Genomic DNA, 25,693 nt, shown 5'->3' with positions numbered 1-25,693 from the left:
GAGGCCAGAGGCTGATTGATCCAATGCTTGCAGGCTGGCTGACTTAGGAACTGGATCAGGCAGGAGGCTGGCCGAGGGTTGAGGCTGAGGGTTACTGGGAAAATACAGGAAGGCCTGCAAACTCCTCTTGGGATGAATACAAAGCCAGCCTCCATGAGCCAGGGTCAAGATGAAATTGTCCCCTGCACCAGTTCATATTCTGTCAGCTTTTGTTCAATGTCAGTGGTGGTTTTAATGACAGTGGGCAGTCTTCCTGAGGCAAGGCTCACCTCCACAAGCTCATCCATGCGTCTGCTTACCCTGGCTCTGCTAGGTTCATGCTGACCAGATTATAACTGTCATGGTAGGGTGTCTTGAGAGCTTGAAGGAGGACGCGCGTGGAGACTGAAAGCTGCCTTTGGCTTTTTGTATTTACATTACATTTACAATATAGCAATCCTGGTTGCATATTTTGAAAGGCTTGGGGAGTAGCGTTGGTTGTAGAGTAACATTTTAACGCTTTTCATGTTACATGTTACACCAACAATTGAAGTCATCCTTAACGTCATTTTCTCCTTTACAGTTGACTAAACATTTGCAAACCCTGCCACTGCATTAACAACATTTTCATCCCATATTTTTTATTTTTTTTTTGTCTTTGTAGCTTGTGATTTTATTCATCGTCTGATTTTTCCTGTTAGCTTTACTCTTCATGGAGGGGATGAAGCACAGACAACCAAAGAGTGAAACCAAAGCGTTGTTTCAAGAGGAAAATAGGGAGTAGTGGGGAATAAAAGGGGACTGGTGGCTGAAAACGAGCCAATCAAGGCGGAGCATGTGTGCCGTTACGCACCAGTGATTCGCACTTCAATACTGCCCCCACCCCCAGCTGTCCAGTACCCTTCTGTGCACACTCACACACACACAAAGTCACACACCACACAACAGATTTCATATATCATCAGATTTTTTTTTTTTTACACACACCACCACCTACAACATGTAGGATGAATTTCACCCACACACTGTCAAACCTACATAAAGCACAGGTGATAAACACTTGATCGTGTGAACATTTAAAATAATTTTGTACACGAAATGTGACTGTACTAAACAACTGAAAAAACAACAGCACTAATGCTTTGGTTAAAACAAGTTCAGTCTTACTGCACATGGATGATGGTTGGATAAGGCTTGGTTTATAGGGCTGTAATCAGTATATGCAGAGCCTACACCATTTGGCACACACAATGGGGAGTAAAACCGAGCGCTTAATTAATAAATGCCTTACTAACAGTTACTTTTACTAAAATCAATGCAATGCAGAAAAGAAAGAAAGCATATGAGCCGGGGCGTTGTGGGAGGCAGAATAAAGGAGAATTACTTGTGCTGTTTTGGCCACCAAAACATGTTAATGAGGTGATGCATTTTAGTTCAATCACAGCTGTTGCAGCAACCTGGTTGTATTTAGTGCACATCAGGCTACAGCGCAGGCTCCGGGGTCCAGAGCTATGCCACTGAAGTGTAGCATGTCTCTAATCTAGCTTTGTTTGCTAAAACTAGACTGAACCATTTTGAACGGCCTTCTTATCAATCATTTTCACCTCACTGCCAGAGCAATTATATTATCAGATTGCCTGTTTGGAAGTAAGAAGTCAAGGTCAGCATGACCGCACAAAGACGTTTTTGATCGTTTTTGATTGTGTTTTGATTGTGTTGTTCATTTGGTGTTTCACATTAGTTAGCATGAGACAGACAGAAACATCTATTTTTAGTCTTCATTGATTTTTATAGTACTGTCTGGATCAAATTTCACCTAGTCAGTAGGATAGTCAATTGGATAGTCCTACAACCAACTAGAGGAATTTTTTGTAAATAAATTCTGCTCCACAGTGCTCAGATGATGAAAAACAACATCCCTTTAACTGTTTTGTACATCACCATGTGAAGGTCACCCAAATGATTTGATTGGAAGATCTTTGTACCCAACAGGATGACTTGCAGCAAAAATGCTGTGGGTGGTGAAGTTAGTCTTGCTTTCTTTGTTAATGTTAAAAATCAGCTCTAAATTTTTCAAATCTTTCTCTCTAACTCTACACTGACCGTTAAATATTGGAGTTAAATTGCCTCCAATACAATATTAATTAAGCTAATATATTAAGATTTGATTTTAATTTAGACTTTAATGAAGTATTTAATTATATTTAGTGAAGTGAGGCAGTTTTTATATAATTTACGTCCGCAGCAAGTTGTTTTCAAAATGAATGTTTTTTTCAGAAAATGTGATCAAATCAAATTTGTTGCCCTTGTATGAATTGTGCAGCAAAGCTATGACTCAAAAGCTGGAGCTGGTGTATTGTAGGAGAGGGGGAGGGGCTGAAAAGCGATGTGATTATTAGCACTCCTTGGGGGCTTTTGTCTGGGCCCCATGAGAGAAAGAGGTTAACGCCACTTAGCCTCAGGAAGGCCTGCCGAGGCCCTTGTGTGTGTGTGTATCTTGCAGATGCGTGTGAGTGATGTGCCTCTCCTGTTGTGATCCAAAATCACTTACTGTTTTTTTCAACCCGTCGAAACCTCCCCCCGCCCTGAAAGCTTCATGTAGACACAAAGGCCTGCGTGTGCATTTAGATAAACAAGGTTGTATAGTGCTGATGGTCCATTCTCGCCTTTGAAGGAAAATTAAGTTAATTTTCTGTTTGTGTGTGAATCTCAACAAACAAGGGGGTGGAGTTCCAGCCCTCCTGACATACCATCATGGGACAAATTATATAATGATTCAGTTTGCAATAATTGCCCTATGAAAAACAAAATAGATTTCTTCAACTTGCAAAATTACATTAGATTGCAGATTAATTTGGTATTAAAAACAGAACAGAAAATTCTACGCTAAATCCATAAATTTTGTTATGAAGTGTTACCAGAAGTCGCTATGTTTACAGGACAAACAGACAAAAAACTGTGTTGTTATTCTTAGTACTTACAATAATAATAATTATTGAAAATCATCTGTATGAGCAAGTTTAACAAATCAGATTGCTTCAGCGTAGACTTTCATGTTTCATGTTCATGTTAGATGCCCGGTGTTATTTTATATTCTTAATCATTTCTATCCTGTAATTCTGTTAATTCCATGTGATCCTAATAATAACAAATTGCAAATTGCTTTATAAAATCCAGATGAGCTGCCCACGTACACACACTACCAGAGCCTGTTGGTGTTCGGAGGATGCTGACAGGCATCTCATCATCCTGACCGCGGCGTCTTCTCATTAGGCCGTAGTGTGCATGCAGTATTAGTCCTGCCACATCTCATTGCGGGAGACGCAGACTTCTGCTTGGAGACAGTGGATGGAATCACCACCTTACAACTGTCCTTCAGAAATGAGTTTAGTGTTGTGATTAATCGGCCTCTTGTGTCATCTGTCCCTCTCAAAACGCAATTATGTCTTTGAGTTAAAGGACAAACTGTCCACCAGCCAAGCATGATTACAAATCAGAAAGAAATGGTGACTGGCAGCGGAAGAGTAGCTTGGCAGGGGTAAGATATGAAGCGGAAAAATGATAACAGTAAAACAAAAAAGAGGAAACGGAGGAAAACAATGATCTTGTGGTACCATCTCGAAGTTTAGGAGGCTGAAAAATAGTGTCTGTCTTACTTGATTTTAATCAGTGGTCAGTAAATATAGTTAAAAGAATATCAGGAATGGGGTTCTATATTTTTAATAACGAGAGAAAAAATTAAAAAGCAAAAGCGTCTTTCCAAATATTTCACTGTCAGTGTGTTTCATTAGTTTTATTACAATTTAATTAGTGACTCCAAAGCAATTTGCTTCATCGTTATATCATATTGAGGGAAAGAGAGATGGGGGTTTTGGATAAGTATTTTGAAAAAGTTTTGGATTCCACATCTGTGCTAGCTTTCCAGTATTTAACCTGGACTTCACATCACTGCACATGCTTTTTTGAACAGCAGTAAAAGTAAATACGATTTAAACCTGATTTCATGTTGAACCACCTTTCCTCCTCATCTTTTATTCCTTATTCTCTCTAATATACCCACCACCTCACCCACTGTCACTGCCCCCTCCCCTCCAACTTCCCCCATTTGCCCGTAACTATGGTGACCGTCAACTGAGAAATGGCAACCGTGGCCCTTCATTAGGTATCAACACAGGCTCCGACAGCCCAGATAATAGCCAATAAGGAGGAGTGTGTGTGTCTCCTTCTCTCTCTATGTGGGTGTGTGTGTGTGTCCGGATGGGGGCTTTGGGGATGTGGCATTATGTTGGGCAGTAAATGAAAAGCCTGCAGGGACGAAGCCAACCTCGCTGTCATGCTTCAGAGAATTATGGGTCCATGTGTATGTGTGTATGTGTGCGATTGCATGTGGCTGTCTGTAAGAGTGGATGGGGTCATTCTTCATTTGTGCACACGTGGGAAGATATGCACATGTGAATGCACACACATTTACGCATGGACGCACCCAGTGTGCGTGTGTGTGTGAGTGTGTGTGTGTGTTAGATCTGGCTCTGAAGAAGGCCTAGACGTTAACACTCAATTCATTTGATTCAAAATTGAAAGCTTTATTTGACTTGTATTAACAATTCTGTATACAATCAAATGAGTTATCATTTACATACGATGATAACATAAGTAAAACATATATTTCTAAGAAGTTTTAAATGTGGAATGAGAACACCATCTGTGTTTACATATTGTAGCTTATTGTTGATGTGCTTTTCGGTGTAGGACGTTACTTAAAGACCTCCTCAACGGGCAAAATGGCTTTTAGGCCACTCGAGTTTCTAGAGAAGAAGAGGAATTCTCATCTATGTGTATGGGACACCTGCTGCGAGCATTACAATCCTTCCAATTGACTTATGTTCTGGACAGAATGAATGTCCAATATTAGCTGACATGAAAGAAGTATTACACCCTGCAACATGAAATGCTAAAGCCCTCTTTCCATTTTTCCTCTGGTAATCCATCTATAGATACACACATAACTGCAGTATATACACAGATGTACTCATGGCCGTGATGGCCTTTGTGCAACAGCAGCACTTATGAATCATTGCTATCACTGTTTAATGTATCCGCGATGCAGTATAATGTAGTTATTGTTAGGCCTGAAGGAGGCAGAAATGTGTCGCACAATAAGTGGTCTATTTCTGTCAGGCAGCTGTGGGGGTTAGATAACTTACTCCTCCAGAGTCCTCGGTCCATAAGTATCCTGCACATTATTGTATGGATTATTATTTGCATGACATATAACAAATTAGTTATCAGGACTTTATTAGTTGTTGTACACAATGCAAGCCAAGAATTTGGCTTTCAGGCTCGTGGTTTAGAGAGATAGAACTTTGTACATTGCCTCAAGCAACAAAATGTGTCATTTGAAAAATCTTGAAGTCTGATGATTGTTAATCAAAGTAAGTTAAACCACTCCATGGCCTATTCCCCTATAACTGATTTTGGTAGTTACTGTATGTTGTAGGAAGAAATTTCACAATCTTTGTACAATCTTTGTACAACGGCATTTTTATGCATTTTTATTTGCCTTTGCTTGACATTTTTCAGAGTCTTATCCATAGAATAAAATGGTAGCATTAATGTATATTTTCAAGAGAAACCGTGGTGCAGAAATGCCCCTTCTCAGAGACCCCTACACCACTGACGTCCGTTATCAGTGGACACCAATCACAAACTATTTCTCCAGCCACGTGTGTGCGGGAGTGTGAAGACGGCATCGTCCAAACTGCTCCGTCTTCACTCTGGACGCCACCAAAATGGCAGCACTACCTCCTCCTTTTTTCTTTTTCAGAACTAATGCTTCAGCGCTTCCATCCCCCTCCTGCCGCTCTGTGTTTCAGTTCCACACCACTGTTTGGTGCAGACATCCCAACGCACCATTGGTCAAGCCACTGAACAAATGGAAATCCACCAGCATGCTGAAATTACTGATGGTTATCTACATCCCTTCCCCCGCCGCCTCCAACGTCTTTACTCACTTCCCTTCAGTCCCTCTGCTTGTGCCTCCTTCAGCCATCGTGCACCCACCAGCCTCTGCTCACATTTCACTGTACAGGGATGAGGATTGAAGTCCTTTTATTTCTAGGTTTACTTTACCCCTATCTATCTGTCCACATTCTGGGACCTATTATGCAACCGAGAGTATTATACTAAAGATTACTGTACAATTCAGTCAAATAAGTCCCACGATTTCATGTGGGTGATAATTTGCTTATGAAGTGAAATATTAATGATTATTAACATTTATGTCTCAGCTGTAGCTGGTGATCACTGACTTTACCTTGTAAAATGTTAAAAATAAATAAATAAATAATTTAATACAAACGTACCGACAAAAAATGTCCTGAACCTTGTGACATTTGCGAAGGGGATACAACCAGATATTACCAGAGCCACTGGTTAGCCCAATTAAATTATGTTATTTGATCAGAATGTGCCATGTGGTTAATGTAGTGTCATTGTTGACTATATTTGTTTTTAAAGATAAGAATGAATTTTCTTTCATTTTAGTTTCCACTTGAACCGGTCTCTACTGCAGTACTGGTCAACTAGTGAGCTGTTGAATGGAGTGCAGTGGTTGAGAAAGACATGTTTATCCCAACAGAGAATTAGACTTTCTTATTAAAATAAAACAAAATTGTGAAATGAATACATTAAATAGAATATAACAGTATCAGCAAAAATGTTTTCACAAAACTTTTAGCAAGCCAAAAAAATAAAACAACAATTTGAGACGTTAATAGGTAGTGCATCTTTTACCTCAAACAGCTATTGGCTGAATGCAGACAGTGGGTGTTGTGTGGAATTAGCCCCCAGGTTGCAGAGACACGCTTGACAACATCAAGTTTCCATTTAGCCTATCATAAGTTAAAAGAATAACATTTTTTATTATTTATAAAATATATTATTATTGTTCATCCCAGTAGTTTTGATAAGTCTTTACTGTAGGAACTCGACACAGTTAGTGGTGCGAACTGGTTTCTCAAATAATTTGTCACATTTGTAAACTGTTCTTAGCGTGGATGTGGAGAAAGAGAAGATTGCACACAACGAGAACAGGCAGTCACGTTAACTCTTTCATTTAATTAAATCACAGCCCTTTGTAGGTATTTGTTTGCACAGGATGACATTTTGATTACAATTGATTGTGCAGCACTTTGTGGTGCTTTGGGTGTAACCTGCCTGATTGGCAAAAAGTCAACAGGATGATTTCCTTTTTTATTGCTTTTTGTCCATGCCTCATGTGATGAACAAAAACATTCCGTTTTGAATTTATTTAAATATCCACACTGTTCCACAAGATAATTTATCATGATAAACAATGCACTGCACTTGTAAAGTAATTGTAAAGCAAAAGATGACCTTTTAAACCAAGGCCTTTTTACGAATAGATTGCATCTACAAATTGAAAAAAATAGCTTCGGGAATAACAACTGTCACACACAGGCTGACCTCCGATAAAACACTGAGCTGCCAGAAGTAAATGTAATTACTGTATATTACAGCAGCAGTAGTGAATATTATGAGCAGTCTCTTTTTTTGTGTATTTAAGTGACATTTTCCACGTGATCCACACCTTTAAAGTGCTCAGAACCTCACTTTGTTCACAATTTGATGTCTTTATAATTCTGTATAAATCATAGCCAGACTTGGCTCACCTGCTCTTTGTGTATGTAAAGCAAATACTACGCGACTATATTGTGTTTAATTGAATTATATTATACTATGAAGCATGTAGTGATGTAGAAAATTACAAGGACTCCTGCATAGATTGCAGATTGGTCTTAAAACTATATGCAGATATTCAGGACACCTACAAGTTGTTCATATTTTGTGACCGTGTAGTATATACTAATTATCAGATGACCTTGATGACAGGACTCAAGTGAATCTAGAAAAAGTCACATTTAAAATATCCATAAAACTTTGTATTTCTAGGTTTAAAGCCATATCATCAGACTCAAAGTCTATAATCTGCGTGTTTGTGTGTGTGTCATATCTATGCACAGGCTTAATTCCTGCGCCTCAAGTAATCTTCTATGTCTATGTCCTGCTTTGAAGTGTCTTTTCTTTTTCCTTTTTTTTGGCCATCACAGCCCTAGAGGCCATCCTGTAGTTGGTATGAGATCATAATCCACTCACTGGGGCGCATAATAATTTCATCTGTGTGTGCGTCCACACCTGTATATGGATGTTTTTGTCACTTTAGGCTGTTTAATTTGAGATCTAAACACAACAAAAGCAGAGAATGGCCCAGTTGCTCCCAGTGCGTGGCACTGGTGTGTGAATGTGTGTGCTTGTGTGAGTAAATGGGTTGATGTGTCTTTGACTGTAAAAGCGCTTTGAGTACTAATGGGTAGGAAAGTGAAATATATATATGAAAGAAAGTATATTTACCATTTTCCGAACCAGGGTGCTAGTCCTCCTTGGTCAGAGTTGAGTCGTTTCAGTGCAGAGCATAGACTGTATATAAATATGGACAGTGCGCCCCCACTTTCTTGCATTGGCCAAACTAATGTTGTTTTCCCAGGGATACAGGTGGTGCTATACATGCGAGTTTGAAACCAGAGTCTGCTCAGTACAGCCCAAAAGTGGAGCCACCGTCACTCACATTTTGGTTTTAATTAACACTGCACTCTGCTCTGCTTCCACAAGCTATTAAGACATGTTTGGGTATGTACTGTACAATTTTTTTTTTTGTCTATCTTTTCCTACTCTCACGGTCCTACGGGACTGCTTCACGGAGCGGTTGGCATGGCAACTTGTAGTGTTCACTTCTTGTTTCTTTAGCGTCAAATAACTAACTAAAACAAAACTCCTAAAAATGGAGACTTCAATATGCATCAGCTTTATATTTACTACCTAACATCATCTTACACTACATCTTGAAAACAATTAATTTCACATGTATTTTCATGTTTCAATTTGGCCCAGGTCCCATCCACTAACATGGTGGAGGTGCAACTTGTTCAACTTGCTTTGGCTTCACTTTTGAGGATCTGTTCCAGTGTCCATCTTTATACAGTCTATGATGCAGATTAGTAGCTGAACACCTCCAGACATGAATATTCCCAAACACATGTGTTTAAAGAAGGCCTTGTCCTTAACTGCAACATTCTATTGGTGTCTAGCAATTCACCAGTAAATTACCCTTTCAATAATAATAATAATAATAATAATAATAATAATAATAATAATAATAATAATAATAATAATAATAATAATAATAAATTGGATTTATATAGCACCTTTCAAGACACACAATGATGTTTCCGATTTACAAGAACTGAGAAAGCAATTTAGGCAAATTTAGACAGGATGAACAGCACAGGGTGAGCTAACTGAGAACATGAAAACTGGCTGACTATCGGACAAAAGCCTGGGCAAACAGATGGGTTTTGAGAGCAGATCTGAATGAGTCCAGGACTGGGGTGATGTGTATCTCAGTGGGGAGGGAGTTCCAAAGGGTGGGGACAGCCACGCTGAAGCGTCTGCCCCCAAAAGTGCATTGGCTGGTGTGGGGGGTGGAGAGCGGACCCATTTTAAAGGACTGCAGGCTTTGGGTTGGAGTGTATTGGTGGAGAAGGCCTGAGAGGTACTAGATGTTTTTGAGGTGGAAAAAGGTAGACAGATTGGTGACAGATTTGATGTGTGACTGGAAGGAGAGAGTAGAGTCCAAGATGACGCACAGGTTGTGGACTTCAGGGGATGGGGAGATGGAGCAGCCATCAACTTGGAGGAGAAGATCCCCAACCTTCCAGAGCAGCACCTTAGGTGGCATAACCATGACCTCTGTTTTCTTGCTGTTGAGTTTGAGCAGATTGGATGACATGATTTTATGTCCTGTAGGTGGATGGTGGATGGTGCAGTGCTGAGATAGAGCTGAGTATGGTCAGCATGGAAAATGAGTCCATGGTGGCAATTGATCTGGAATGATGCAATCATTTCAGTTTTGCCTGATCATGACTTAAATACCATTGATCCAGTATCCACAAAGAGTGAACATTTTGACCCCCTCGGAAGATTTTTCACTGAACTGAACTGAAAGAAACAAAACAGTTACCACACATTAGGAGGGCACTGTGTATACCAAATTTTCTTTACATTACTCTAGTGAGCTACATAAACATCTCATGTTGCATTTCTGTCCATGCCTTTTATTTCTGTATCATGTTTGCATTAGACAAGCTCAAATACAAAGTCTCATCTCATCTTCTACTACCACTTATCTTCACTAGGGTCACAGGGATTACTGGAGCCTATCCCAGCTGTCGTCTAGCAAGAGGCGGAGTATACCCTGGACAGGTCGCCAGTCTATCACAGGGTTAACAGAGAGTTAAGAGAGACACCAGCCAATCACACTGGCACCTACGGCCAATTTAGAATATAATCATAAATCAATGCAGTGCCCCCTTAACAGTTCCATTTTCTGTTTTCTGTTCTCATATCAAGCTAATCCACTGAATCCACACAAAGTTCTGTCAAAGAGTCACATAAGCTTTGAACATTCCTTACAAGTGGAACTGTAATCTATAGAGCTTCAAATGGAGGGAAAAGGCGGCCATTTTGTGCCTTTCTAGTATGTCCTGTTCCTATTTTCTGCCTTTGCTTGAGCCTTCTTTTTTAATAGTGTGCGTGAACCGCTGTGTTTGATACGGTGGTGGTGTAGAGTTGAGGCTTACATGCTGTCTTCCCCCCACCCCGCGAGTGTCTCACTCTATTCTAATTTACAGTCCCTACCCTGAGAGAAAAGAAGAATCCTGCAATCACATTCATATTCAGCACAACCCAAGATAATGCTTTCCTCACTCTATTGCTTCTTTTCTCCTCCACTATTCCACTAGCATTCTCTCAGTCTTTTTATTAAGAATTCAGCCCACAGGATGAACACTTCCCCCTGTTCAGACTAACCTCTCATATGCCTGTATACCGCAGGTGACAGAGAGAGAGAAAGACTATAGTACTGGGCATGTTCAGATGAATATGAATAGGGTTATTTTTCTTGCTATTGCTCTTTTGAATAAGGATAGCAGATGGTCCACCCAGGAATTTATAAATGCTGTCACTTGAGCTGATACCAGATCACGCTTCCCTACAGTGTATTCATATGTGTGTGTGAATGTGCACATTTTAATTGGTATCTTTTACTGAACAAGCTACTTAAGATATTTTCATTTTGTTACAACTAATGTGCAGCTTTGTTTACACCTGCAAAAATCTGTCAGGTAAACAGAGAATCAACGGCTTAATACAGACTGTGGTCTGCTACTGTTTCACAAGCCCAATGAACAAGGCTTGCAAAAGGGTGTTATCAAAGCCATCTTAATATAGAGTGTGTTAAGTTTCTAAACTTAAACTGTTGTGCATAGTAAATACAGCATAATATGGAAGGTACAATACACATATTTACCATGATGAATTGAGATGTATTGCAGATCCACTGCAAGGCCTGTTTATTTTTATTTATTTATTACGGATCCCCATTAGTCCTCACCGTAGTGTAGTAGGCTATTCTTACTGGGGTCCAAGTATTCATACTTCAAACATAAAACACTATACAATAAGATACAATCATCACACTTAAAACATAACTAAATCAAACTCAAAATTTCAGAATAGACCAACCTACATAAAAAGTGACTGCCCCGCTATCACAGTTTCTCTTAATTTCTTTTGAAGCTTGCTGTATTGCCTGTCATAGTTGTAGGTCTCTTGAGTGCATTAATTCCTGGTACAGGCAGAATAAAGTGACAGAGTAAAGACAGTGCAGCATGTATCCACTCAACACTACTCTGTTCTGGGTGTGCTGGAATTCCTCTAAGTCTTGCCTTGCACCACTGGACCATATTGTTGGGCAGTAATCAAGACTAAATAGAACTAATGATTGCAGTGCCAGTTTTTCAGTAGAACCAGTCAACAGGTGAGTTCCCCTTCTTATCACTGAAATATTACTACTCATTTTAGACACTATTCTATTGTTTGGCTTGCAAGTGAACTCTGGTGCGGTTTTTAGGCACTTTGAATGCTCACCGGAGTAAACTCGGGACCAAGTTCCAGGAGCGACGCAATACACAGTCAACTGACAGCCGTTGAATTAAAGCTACAACATGGCTTCCTAATGGCTAACCTATAGAGACATAGGAGTGTCTTAAGTGGTCAAGCTTAGTGACAAGCAAGCAGTCTGGTATGGGTGTGGAGTGAAAGGCTGAGTGAAAGATGGACAGGGATGTATTATCCTCAAATGCCACAAATGGGAAGACACATGTCATGTAGCTAATTAAGGTGTCAGCTTTATCCTAAGGGCGGCACAATGGTGTTGTTGTTATCACTGATGCCCAAAGGTTCCGAGTTCGAATCAAGGCCAATTGGGGTCGTTTTGTGTGGAGTTTGCATGTTCTTCCTCTGCTTGGGTGATCTCTGGGTACTTTGGCTTCCTCCCACCTTCCAAAAGACATGCTCATTAGGTTCATTGGTGAAACTGGTCACTCTATCCTAAGAAATATCATATACAGGCTACTGTATATTCAAACAAAAGCACCATATGACCTTGTTTCAAACACCTTTCAGTAGTTTAGATTAATACAAACTTGAGTCTTGCGATCTACACTATGTAAACACATGCTGAATAGACTATATGGACATAAGAAACAGAATTAAAGAAGCTTCACTCTCCTTTCTCCAACTGGAGTATATCTGATTGTCTCAGTGCAAGTAAGATTTCAGTGAATCTCATGCTTGAGAGACCCAAAATGGCCGCTCCATCTCCATACTTGATTTATCATAGTCAGCCATGCAGAAATCTGCGAGAAAATCCACGCATCATAAATCATAATGTCACTCACTTATGCATGAGCCAATGGCGTATTTATTGCAGATTCATGTACAGAGTACTGGTGCCGCTGAGGCCTGTCCTAACATTAAAGATTCATTCAAAACAATGTATATTATTCATTTTTCACAGATTTTCAGGCAATTATAATACGCATACACCTAATAGTTGAAACTGCCTGCGAGTTTCAAACACATCTGGGTTTAATTCTTTAATGTATGAGGTGATTTTAAAAGGTGAATTTTTAAAGGAGATATTGTGTTGCCAACAAAATGGCATGACAGATACCTGAGGGAACTATATGCTTCTTAAGCAGGATACACAATCTGTCTGAACTGCATGTTGAATTATCTGATTGGAGCAACCTTCCCCACACCTATCCAACATTGGATGATGGGGGGGGGGGAGGGGGGGGGGGGGGTGGGGGGGTCTGCGTTGTACCAGAACTGATAATCTGACATCCCCTCTCACATCATCCATCTGAAAAGAATGAAGCTCTACTTTCAAATATTTCATTCAGTTCAGTTCCATTTTATTTATATATCGTCAACAGCAAATCCAATTCTCTGAAACACTCTTCCAAGGAGAGGAGACTGTGTGGGAATAACTTGGGTGGGAAACATTAATGAATGCTGCCAAATAATATTTATATAGCAACAAAGAACGCACAGCATGAAAAGCCTACATGGCAGTTGCAACAAACAGATATTTTTTAAAAGTTTGAGAAAATGGCACAAATCCAGTTATTTGCCACCCAGAGTGTACAGCATTCCATTACCTTCCAAATATAATGGAGATTTACTGTGGCCATAAGTTTTTCTTCTGCCACCTCGCATTCTGACATTTTTATGGATGACCCCTCGCAGGACTCATTCAAGCTCATCAATCAAGCAAAGGCTCCAAATAGAACAGCTTACAGATGCCATTAAAACCATTATGGGCAGATAACAATCTCCTCACTTCATCCTCAGTTCAGTCATAAAAAAGTTATATTCATTCTCACTTCATTACCATTCAATATTTCAGTAATATGGCTATGGCTACCTTTTGTGTATTCCTACTTCTATAAAACATTAATGTTCAGATACTGTATGTTTTAGGATTATACAGCTTCTATTTTTTCCAAAATATTCAACCTTTTGGTTGCTTTCTACTTAAATGTGTCTGCCTACCTGAAGCAGGGCAGCATTCTAATTATAACCCTGCAGGTAAACATCCACATGGATGAACTCGCACGTTTCCTCTTGCTCAAAGAAGAAGCTGTTTCTCCTCACAGCGGGCTGTAGATGGGGAGAGAAGCAGGGAAGCTTTCACATTGGGGGAGCCATGTTGAAGATAAGATGCGGTTTGACTTTGCCAGCCCAAAAGATTGATGGTAGACAGCAGAAAATCCTTTCTTTAAAATGATGTAGTGATTATGTGTTATTATTATTTTCTACTATACAGTAAGCTGATGTTGTCCAGTGGGCGTGAATCCTTTATACCTTCTGACATATCAAAACTGTATTGTTTATCACTTCAGCTCCAAAGGCCTGAAAAGCAGATTGGAAAACAGACTACCTTTGGCTTTCCTCCTTGTGTAAACTCAACACTTTGCATGCTATTCTGTTAGAGAAGAGTTCACATGACTACTCATAATGCATTTTGACAGTTTGGTCATTTGTGTCAACTCATCTGCACTTCAAGAAAAAAGCATCTCCTTTTAGCAAATAGGATTGTGTCAGATAACTGATTTTGGTATCCAGAAATTCATATACCAAGAAACTCATTTTAGACAATATTTGTATGAATATTTTAGCCATTAATTATTATATAAAGTTCAAAACTTTGAGTGTGAACACAAATAAAAATTCACAGAAGCTTTTTACTGCCACTGTTACCACAAATACATTCACTCAGACACCTTTTTGATAATGAATAATTTAATGTTTAAATGCCTTATTGTCTGCCCATATTAGGGTAAATGGGGCATTGAGACTCTCACACCTGCAGCTAATTCAGAATCAACAGTGAACTTGCATGCATGTATTGGGATTGTGTGCAATAAACCAGAGTACACCCAGAGAGAAAAAGGCCCATGTACTGAGAGGTCACAGTGGTTCAGACCATATACTGAAAAAATGACACTTGAACATACTTCACCATTGTATTAACTACCTAAAATGAGAGAAATCATCCTTGAAAAAAGTTTCTGCCATTTCTGCCACCTTCATACAGGCTGCGGTTTCTTGATATAAGGCCACAAACCTAAATATTGCACATTTTCTGAAATCATAAACCACTGGTGGTGCTGAGTATCTTCCACCTGACAGAGAGGAGTAAACTGCTCTTTGTTTTCTATATTTTGATGAATACAATGCTTTCTTCCACATTATAGTTACGAGCTGATGTCATTTATTAGGTTATTAAGAAACAGAGCCAATCCAGTAGAGGTATTTGAGATGATGTACTTGGCAGCACATCAGTCATTGTTGTTTAACATATGATTCTCATCTCTACTATTTAGATATATGTTTCTCTATGGTTTATTTTAAACTTCCAAGACCCTTGAGGTTCCATCTTTTTTAGAGCACCACATATTTTTTCTTTTCCCATACTCCTGCTAATGTCATACCATTAGCCAAGGGGACTGATGATGCACCATTCTGAGTGACCGTAGCCTTCCTGTGTTGTTGTACCATCTCATTTTGCATTTTTAATGCCCAGTCTAGTTCTGTCAACCTGCACAACTATGAGCCCACAGCTTAGTAAGTGTGTGTTCCATTCATTATGCATTCATTATTCATTTTAAATGCAGATGGAAAATGCTGTGGGAGTTCAACGGCGAAATAAGTAGAAAAATATTTAGCGTAACCTAAGGTACATCTATACTTTATATGTTGATATTGTCCATCCACCTTGTTACTGCACAATTTCCACTGTGTCTGAGGGCAGAAACCAAACAAAGCTTTCCAAGAAACACATTGGCAAAAAATAATTGTAAAATTGAAGACCTTTGGAAGAACCAAGATTTAGATTTAGACTTGGACATGCAGCCAAACTGATAAAATCTGTGAGATGGCGATGGTCTGTGATGTTACTTTGATAAAGCTTAAAAAATCCATTGGTATCTGTTAACCATCCCAACAGCATTAGATGTACAATTAGGCCTTTATGATAGAGTACAGCAGAAGAGAATTTGTAAGTTTGGGATTTGCCAAATGACAGTGACACTTTTCTTTCAGTCTTTTCTGTGCCCTGGCAAACACCAGATACTACTCAAACCCTGGCTAATAAAGTGAGCATAGTGTTGACTGCATCATGCTTTGGGGCCAGCACATGTCCTCCCTCAATTCTGACCAATCCTGGATAAGTGCAGCCAATACAGAGACGTCCAAAGCCCAGGCACAAATCCCATGGAAGCTCTGGAAATAGTACTTTACAGAGGTTTCCGTCCAAGGAGACTTTAATACACTTTCCAAATCCAGGAGCTCGACATATGTTTAGATTTATGCCACTACAAGACAGTAACCTCCCAGTATGACTTATATGATACTTTAAAGGAGGTAAGCTTGATGATTTGCAATGTAGCAATGGCAAAAATGCTCAGAACATGTGAGCTTAACTCAGTTGTCTAAATGGATCTTGCAGAGATATTGATCGATTCATTTTCACATCTTATTTCCAGGGGCTTCAGAACAACACACCAAAGCAAACAGGACACTCGCCTCAATGCATGTAGAGTTGGGAGTGATCTGTACTGTGTGGGATGAAGTCGCCTTTGAGGAACAGATGCCTGAGGTTTCTGTTTTAAGCAGATGAAAGTGGTGGCCATTTTATTTCTACACAACACCCCCATGAAAACACATGAAAACTGCACTCACATGGTTTTGGCGCCTGCTAGATTGTGCTGTGTTCTGGCTGGGCCCAGAGTCTAGTGTTTTTTGTTTAAGAGACAGCGAGTTAATTGAAGATGATCTCACAGATAGCAGCTCCTGACTGGACCATTTTTCTGTGTTATCCCTGGGCTCTCTTGTGCCCTTTCTTCCACGCCTTTTAGCACTTTCCCTTTTTTCTCCTGTGTTTTCTCCTTCCCTTCTACCAAGGTCATAAATACAGTCAGACTCTCTGTAGCTACCCTGCCATCTTTGGTTCTTTCTGTCTGATCACAAGCATAGCTTCTGTGTCGCAAGCCGTCCATTTGACAGGAAATGGCAATTTCGTCGGCAAGATTAGGCCTTTGATGTTGTGATATGATAGCTCTCTGTGGCTTCCACCGCATTCCTCTCTGTCACATGCAGAATATTTCTTTTCACGTTTCACATTTCAAGAATCTCTTATTTTCTACACAAATTATACAGTGATGCAAAGTTTTTTTCTTTTTAATGTGTTGCACTTTGACATAATATACTTGGGTTTCCATTTACTGTAATTTACCCTAGGGCAGTATTATTACTAGTAGTAGTAGTTGAAGTAGTATCCTAATACTAATATTAAGTAAAGTCGGGATCCACAAAGCCTGTTTTGAGGGTCAAAAAAAATAATAAAAAATAGCTCTTCCTCAGTTATTTTTAATTCTGTAAATGAAAATGCGTAAACCATGTTGTAGTCATTATTATTACACAGGATACAATGTTACAATCCCTTGTGCCAAGATCTGAGGCAAAACACATTTAGAAGCCCTTAGAAGTTTACTGTGAGCCCCTGCTTTCTCCCACAAATGCCCAGCTCCCACAGGAGAGCAAGAGTGGATTTTGCCACGAATCCACAAAAACCCACCTCCACCGGCCGCACACGGGCAATCCACCCTCGCTGCCAACCCTTGCCTATGCCTGGCCTTTCTCCCTCCCTATACAAACATAATGTGCCTATTAATAATAATAATAAGGAATTTACTTTTACCCATTTTTCCTCAATTACAGCTGCTGATCATTTCAGAACCTGGTTGTGACGCCAGGATCATAGCTAACTGTGCCAACTTTTGTACTTGATATACCTCTGCTCACCACCAGTGCAGAGTGCAGATTTTGAAACAGTGTTCTTATCGGCAAAATGTCCAAACAGCTTCCGCACAAAGACAACTCTCTGCAAAACATCTGCAATCACGTTCACCTCAACAGCGACAGAGAGGGATTTTCGGTTTGCTAAATACCTCAATCACATAACAGCACATTATTGTTTTTAGACACTTTTAAAAATATGTGTTTACCAAACAGAGTTCAACCATATCAGTTGTGCGTGTTGTAATCAAGTCAACATCAGCGAATGGTTTCTTAGCCTTACCAAGGTTCCCTGAAACATGCAATGATACAGCTGTTGATTTCTCTGGTTGTGATCAGATCGTGCAGGCTCGCTGGCATTAAACCTGACAGCATACATAGTGCTGAAGTGCCACTTTAGATGATCTGTTTTGCAGATACCGTCTGCTACAGTCTACAGGCATATCAAGCATGGTGGCTTAGCACTGGTGTGGTCCAGTTAAACAAAACTGATCGGTCCACCAGATATGACTGTTTCCCTGGTTAACTTTTGTTTTGTGCATGCTGTAGTTCAAGTTTGACATATGATAAGTGAAATATGTGACTCAGCTCCAGCAGCATCCGATAAAAACAGTATTTACAGTAATACAACCAAATAACTTAATATTGTTGTATTAGGTCAAAAAGAACAGAGAAGCACCAGCATCTGAGAAGAAACTGAGTATAAGCCTTGATGTTCTGGCTTTTGTATAGCCTTCTGCCTGAGGGGAGGGGGATGGTCCATATGCAGAATGCGTGGGGTGCTTCATAATGCAGGACACCTTGCTCCTGCGTCTGCTGTCATTAATGTGCTCAACAGAAGACCAGAAATATTATGTGATTGTTTGTAATCTTTTGAACAAGTTTTAAAATCGTCTTGCCTTCCTGCCTTCCTGTCAGTCACACAGCAGATCACATACCAAACTGTGTTGGTAATTTAGTGCTGTTCATTTCTTCAAAAGCGACTTATCAGTAGAATAGTTGAGGACCATATGCAGTGGCAGTATTCTGTGTATGTACACTGACTGGCATGTACTATATTTTATTCCTAACATGAACATATCATGTTGATAATGGTGTCTGAAGGCTGACATAACGTTGTTACATGTTTTTTATTTATTTATTTTTTATTTTCACTACAGCAAGGGAAGAGAATGTGGCCACTTTCCGAGGCTCGGAGTACTTCTGCTACGATCTCTCCCAAAACCCCATCCAGAGCAGCAGCGACGAGATTACTCTCTCCTTCAAGACGTGGCAGCGCAACGGCCTTATTCTTCACACAGGAAAGTCAGCTGACTATGTGAACCTGGCCCTGAAGGATGGAGCAGTCTCCCTTGTTATCAACCTGGGCTCTGGTGCCTTTGAAGCTATTGTGGAGCCAGTCACTGGGAAGTTCAATGACAACTCATGGCATGATGTCAAAGTGACCCGTAACCTCCGGCAGGTAAGGCACAGATATGGGGAGTATTATACCAAACACTGTATAATGTGGCTAGTTACAGCAGTTAGTCACATCTTAATGAATGGTACTGATGATTATCTACAGAAGTGGAATCTGAGTATGCTGTTTGGCAGCACCAGTGGCATTTTCTGACTGATGGATTGCTACTTGTCAGTGAGCTTGCCACCAAGCTCTTACCTCTGTTGCTAAGCAGACAGTTTTGTATTGTGACTTTGTACATAACAGAGTAAAGTCAACACTTCTGTCTCTCAAAGGTTATCACTGTAAAGATGGTTTGATCAGTGGCATTGCTCTATTTGCCCAAATGGTTTATTGGTGCCAGTTTAAGATGCTGCCGAGAGCTTAAATCAAAGATGCCCCCACTTCTTCCCATTGGTCAGAATGACATGAGTATTCTAGGGATATGCCATGTTATGAGTTTGATGCCTTGAAGTCTGTGCAGTACTATCTGAAAGTGGAACTGCTTTTTCAGTGACCTGTCCTAACTTCCACTAGACTCACTGTCATTTGCATTCGTCAATAAAGCGCTGTGGTCTACATCCACCAGTTATAAAGAAATGGTGGACTATTCATTGCGCTTTGTTTTTATTTTATTTTTCCTGCTCTGCTTCTGTCGGCTTCACTTTTGAGAAGCAGTCATGACCTCCATTTTTCTTACAGTCTATGGTATAAATGCTGTGGTCCTACATGTGTTGCCTTACAGATTGCTCCACCTGAAAATTAACATGTTTTGAAGTTTACTGGTCTCAACCTATGGGGACTTTAGGTAGACTAGTAAACTCTAAATGGTTTACAACAACTGCCTGTGCTAATCACAGGTACAACCATGCTACAGATATTGCAATAGAATTTTTTTTTCTGTGTTATGATTTTGTAAAATCCTCTCTGAGGACCAATTTGCTGGCCTGTCTGTTCCTTTAGCTCTTTCTCCATCAATCCAGAGGTTTTTGCGCATTTCATAATTTCTTTTGTCTTTCTCTCTTCTTATCTACCCGTGGAAAGATGCTTTATGGAGTGATCAGGCAGAGGGGCATCCAGTCACCCTAGATGTCCTGATTACCCAACATTGATCTCCATGTTACACAATTTCCCATTAACCTTGTGTGTTCAATAGAAACTACATTTTATAAAGAGGGTTTGAATGTGAAAATAATTATCCTGTTTGAAAAGAAATGCACATGGAGTCAAAAGTATCCAACGGGCTGTTATAAGAGTACAACATAAAACTTTATGGCATTGTTACATTGGAAAGAAATTAATCAATGTTCAATGCTTGTTGTGTCAATATAATATATTCAATATAAATAATGGAAATAATTGTGTTCAGTTGCCTACAAACATCAGTGGAGCAATATTTGATACCCAACAATGACAAAGACGCCTAGCTTTTATTGCACACTGTTCAAACTATATTCACATGAATGAGATTACTGCATCAAGACTGCAACTCACTGGCAAATCTAAATGTTCTAGTATCTTCTTTGCCACTCTTCTAATAGGAGACCACCATAATTGTTGCAGCTAAGCAATGTAACCTAAAAACAGATAGGCTTACATACACAACTCATGGGACCAACTAAAATGTGTTTGTTACGGCATTTTGTGATTGAGAGCACACAAATAAGATGAGCATCAATAAACATCTTTACCTCAGGATTCTTTGGTGCAGTAAACCAAGGTCTGCCCTGATTTACCTTAAACTCATTTGCCTCCATTTCCTCATCTAAACTACTACCATTGTCTGCTGCAACTGTTCTTGGCTTAATAAAGCCAATCAATTGTTTTAACTGTCCTGTGTCTCACATCGCTCATTTTGTCTTTATTTTGATTTGCTGATTGGATAACTAACCCACTGTTCACTCGTATAACTTCATGTCTTACCTACCTCACCTTTCTGCAAAGCAAACAGGCATGGGCTACGCTATGGTTAACACACTCCACTGTATGGTAGATATCATTCTTATTGTCATTTTCTGGTTTGTTGTGTACTTCCCTTCCTCTTTTTCTTCTGTACAGTAAGATGCCATTCCTCTGAGAACAAGGACATTCATTGCGTTTGCTTAACTCTGAGTGTCCTACTGTCCTTCACCGGGATTATCACACTACTGTTCAGCTTTCCTTTGTCGCCTCTTCCTCTTTTGTAGTCAGTTGTATGACTTCCTTCACTGGGGTTTTACATAATCTGGTTCATCTCAGAATATCTTGTTATACGTTTTGGTAGTAATATTGTGGACACTTCTGGAGTGCACTACAACCAAAAAGATAAACAAATCCACACCTGAGCTCTGACAATCGTGAACTGTAAACTGTGTGCATGGCTCTAGCGTGGACTGATTCTTCCTGACAGCCGCTCATCTTCATTCATTCTACTCAGTGTGAAAATATGAAGCAACCCATACTGCAGGGAGAACACTGGACAGCTACCAATTCCACTGACACCCCAAGGCTGAGCGATTAAACACTTATTGGACACACTTGGAAAAATACAACAGAACAGCATTAGAAATAGACATTTACTGTTGGAAACAAACACACCTGAATCCCAAAACGACATATGATTGTTTGTAGAAACAACATGTGTGACCACTTGAGACCACATGTGGCCAGATGAGGTATAAAGAAAGAGAAAGTCTGCTTTGAGGGGAAAGTGAATATTCAGACGAGAAGCAAGAGCATGCTCCACCTTTAGCTGTGACTGCTCACCATTTTGTCTTTAACTGATGACACAACAGTATTTCTACCATTTGAGAAAAATAAAGTCTAAGAAGCATAGATAAGCATAAAATTAAGTGCCTAAATAGTTTCTTCATGTGCAGCACTTGAATGAATGCAAGAAGTTACTCTGCACTGCTGCTGAGACCGGAACAGTTACTAGACTGATGTCTTACAGTGTGCGTGTGCACACACATTCTCTGTGTCCTGCATGTTTGCATTTGTTTTAGTGTAAGACCCATCTGTAATCCAAAAAAGCGTTGAATAATATTCAATATTCAAGGTTTTTTGGATTACCATGACCTGGATGACTGAGAACCTTCACAGACACACCCATCTGTAAGTCTTCACTTCTTCCCACTGGTTTGTGAGTGTTTCCGTCTGCTCCTGCATGTCATAGTCTCATTTTTAGCTTCTTTCCTTTCAGTTATTGAACCATTAAATAACATTTAACACTACATGTTTTACTTATGTTATTTTTTACATTTCAAGTGCAACATGAACATGATTTCTGATTCATGTTGTTGTTGTTTTGACATTGATTGATCGATCATTCATATCATAGCATTGCTAATTAAAAGACTAAAGAAAATCACATGCTGGAAAGTTTTCTTTCTACACGTCCTGTCTGATCCATGACTGAAATAAAGATATCACAGGGTCAGAAATTCATAATTCAATCAGAGAGCTCTAAAACAACACTGTAGTCTATCTACTTGTCTCAAAATCTAAGAAAAAAATATTTTATTTGCACCCTCACTGTTCATGCTTCACTTTCAGGTGACAATATCTGTGGATGGGATCCTGACCACTACGGGTTACACCCAGGAAGACTACACCATGCTGGGCTCTGATGACTTCTTCTATGTGGGTGGAAGCCCAAGCACAGCTGACCTGCCTGGATCTCCTGTCAGCAACAACTTCATGGGCTGTCTCAAGGAGGTAGAGTACCTCATTCATTGTTTATAGTATTTTGGATGATGCTGTGACGTCAGCAGCTAGCATATTACATTTATGATTTGTCTTCTGTTAAATTCGATCCCTTTTCTTGATAGATTTCAAATATTTTTACATTTACCTTTGGAGATTTGTTTTCTTCCATTAAGTGGTCATTTATATGGAGGATAGACTACAGGGCGTCTACATGAAGTTGCTCTGATGGAAACTGGGTAAGAAATAGCCCAGTCCCTTCGGGCCTGACAGGGAACAATACCATGATCACATTGGAGTTGTGTTTTTGTCCACTAGACAAAAGTTGGCTTAGTCAGTCTCATCACTGGCCTTCTCTGAAAAAAAAGAAGAAAAAAAGCCTGTTTAGCCTCTGTTTGTTCCATGTTCTCCACCAGCTGGTCTCTAGTCTCAGGTATTAGTTACTGACTGTGCAGCTTATTTGCTGCAGTGTGTAAAATGGGACCAATGAGATCAGTGGCAGTCAGAGACAGAAGTGACTAAAATGTCTTTTTTATAATTATTGTTACCTTTTTGGTTTGGCTTGACTGTGTTTTAAGAGCTGTGCAGTTGCTCTGGAAGTGCAACAGAAACGCATCAAGAAGTCCCACTGAGCTGGCATCCTAATGTTTAACAGAATGATAAAAAGGTGTGTACATTTATAGGAAGTAACTGCTGATAAAAACTGGAATCTGATCAGACGACACAAACAAACAAATCATGCGCACAAGCTATCGAGCTGAAATCTTCATTTTTTTTAAGGCCAAACCTTAAACAGGCAGAGCTCCTGCCTCATTTAGGTGGCAAACAGGTAAGTCTTTGCTAACAGGAGAGGAGTTAAAACAGAAACTTCAAGAAAGTGCATTTCTAAATAATAATAAAAAAAAAAATCATGTCTCCATCGCTTTTTGAGCCTGATTAACCCACTTCCCAAATGTGACCTGGTACTGTGATCTCTGTGCATTTCCACAGTACCGAATTGGAGAAATCATTGTGTTTGATAATTTTTTTATTTAACGATTATATTGTGGTGGATTTTAGTGAGTTGAGTGAAAACACTTTCTTTAGACCAGCTCTATGTTTATGTTTTAGTATTAGTAGAGCTGGGCAATATGGTCAAAAATGTATATCACGGTATTTTTCACTTTTTCTGACGGTATCACGGTATGTCACAGTATTTTTTGTTTTATTTATTTTTCACGCATGATCACCTTTTCACAACGTTTTCTACTGGTTGAGAGAGGAATTAATGCATTAAATTCACTGGACTATTTTATTGTGATGATGAGTAAATATTGGAGCATAATACACTAGTAGTAAAACAGGTTTGCATGGCCCTGCGAAAGTGCCTGCTGATGCAGAAATCTGGGGTCATTTAGAGTTCAGAGATACAAAAAACTAAATAAATAAAAAAAAATAAAAATGAGATGTAATAATGTAAAGGATTCCAATTGGAAACTATTTTCATGGTAGTTTTGTTATTTTCGTGCCATTAAATCTCAGTGGAGATGCTGCAAAAAAGGCCAAGTACAACTTACTTTTCTAAAATGTTGCATTCCTTGTGCCAGTTTTGAGAATTCCCCCACTGTGTTAAGCCATACACACAAACACACACTCACAGACCTTTACACAAACAAATACACAAAAATAAACATTGTTCCATCAATGTGATGATGTCATACCTTAGCACTTAGCTGGAGCCAGTCAAGTGCAGTGTGACAGCAGGGGCTTGGCTCGGTCACACACACACACGCACGCACGCACGCACGCACACGTGCACAACCAGTCATTTGGCTGAAGGAACAGGGAGGAAGTGGCGCAGTAGCCATTTAATCCCCCTCTGGCCTACTTCCTGCTCTGTGCCATGCTGAGCCTGTTTGCCACTCCCTGTACCACCCACCCCTCACACACGGACACACATACACATCCACATATAATCAGAAACATGTACCCCAAAGCATGCACATTAGGTTTGGGTCCTTTATTTCCTCATCATGACAAGCTGAACATATCAGTTTTGTTTCAACATTTTGGTGTGAAAATGCAAATTTTTCACTCTAAATATTAATACATTAAAACATTTTATTTAAAAGATTGGATGCAGTCATTATGATTGGGCTTAATTACTTCTAATGGAGATACAGTGGTTGCTACTGCCCTGAAATGTTCTGGACAGTTTGAATAACAGTGTGTTTAACCTTTACTTGTAAATAAAAACATGCACTGTTCTGGCATAATATTATGGCCGCCTGCCTAATATTGTACAGGTCTTCCTTGTGTCAAAACAGTTGTGACTCATCAGAGAATGGACATGGGCCATGTCTAAGTAATATGAATCCCCAGGTTCCCACTATATTGTCACAAGATGAATGAATGTAATTTACTTCTCCTGTACAGTGCTGTATGTTTACAATTGCCCACTACTTAATTCATTGCCTTCATCACGTAAACACTGGTTGTTTCTTTTTCTCATTCAGTTTTGAATAAATGACACATTTAAGCCACCTACCAAATGGGTTGTAGTGTAGTAGAAAATGTACTGTACATAAACTAAAAGGAGGAGATCCAGATAGGATGGAAGTTCGACCAACTTCCCAGCCTATAAATATTTTGTTGCTCTGTTGAGAACTGATTCTCTGCAGGGCGAATCCAATCATTTGGGCAGGTTTTATGCGGTGATGGACAGAGGAGTACTGGCGTAGTCATCTCTTCATCTGAGCTCTGTGGAGTTGA

General features: G+C 39.6%; 1 protein-coding gene across 5 annotated transcripts in view; it reads left to right on the top strand.

Moving 5' to 3' along the window:
- The window catches only part of nrxn3a (neurexin 3a), a 142,841-nt gene that overhangs the window by 43,917 nt on the left and 73,231 nt on the right, over nucleotides 1–25,693 (top strand). For all 5 annotated transcript variants that reach the window (XR_007114580.1, XR_007114579.1, XM_047610501.1 and 2 more), the window contains exons 6-7: nucleotides 18,981–19,282; nucleotides 22,793–22,954. Coding sequence is in view for 3 of the 5 variants with exons in the window: in XM_047610501.1 (XP_047466457.1) it covers nucleotides 18,981–19,282; nucleotides 22,793–22,954 (464 nt within the window). In the remaining 2 variants the exon portion in view is untranslated. The remainder of the gene's footprint in view (nucleotides 1–18,980; nucleotides 19,283–22,792; nucleotides 22,955–25,693) is intronic.

The sequence above is a fragment of the Mugil cephalus genome, chromosome 17 (genome assembly GCF_022458985.1).
Source record: "Mugil cephalus isolate CIBA_MC_2020 chromosome 17, CIBA_Mcephalus_1.1, whole genome shotgun sequence".
In the NCBI taxonomy this organism is placed as follows: Eukaryota; Metazoa; Chordata; class Actinopteri; order Mugiliformes; family Mugilidae; genus Mugil; species Mugil cephalus.
Note: the sequence above shows the minus strand (reverse complement) of the source record. Positions and strands in the feature narration are given on the sequence as shown.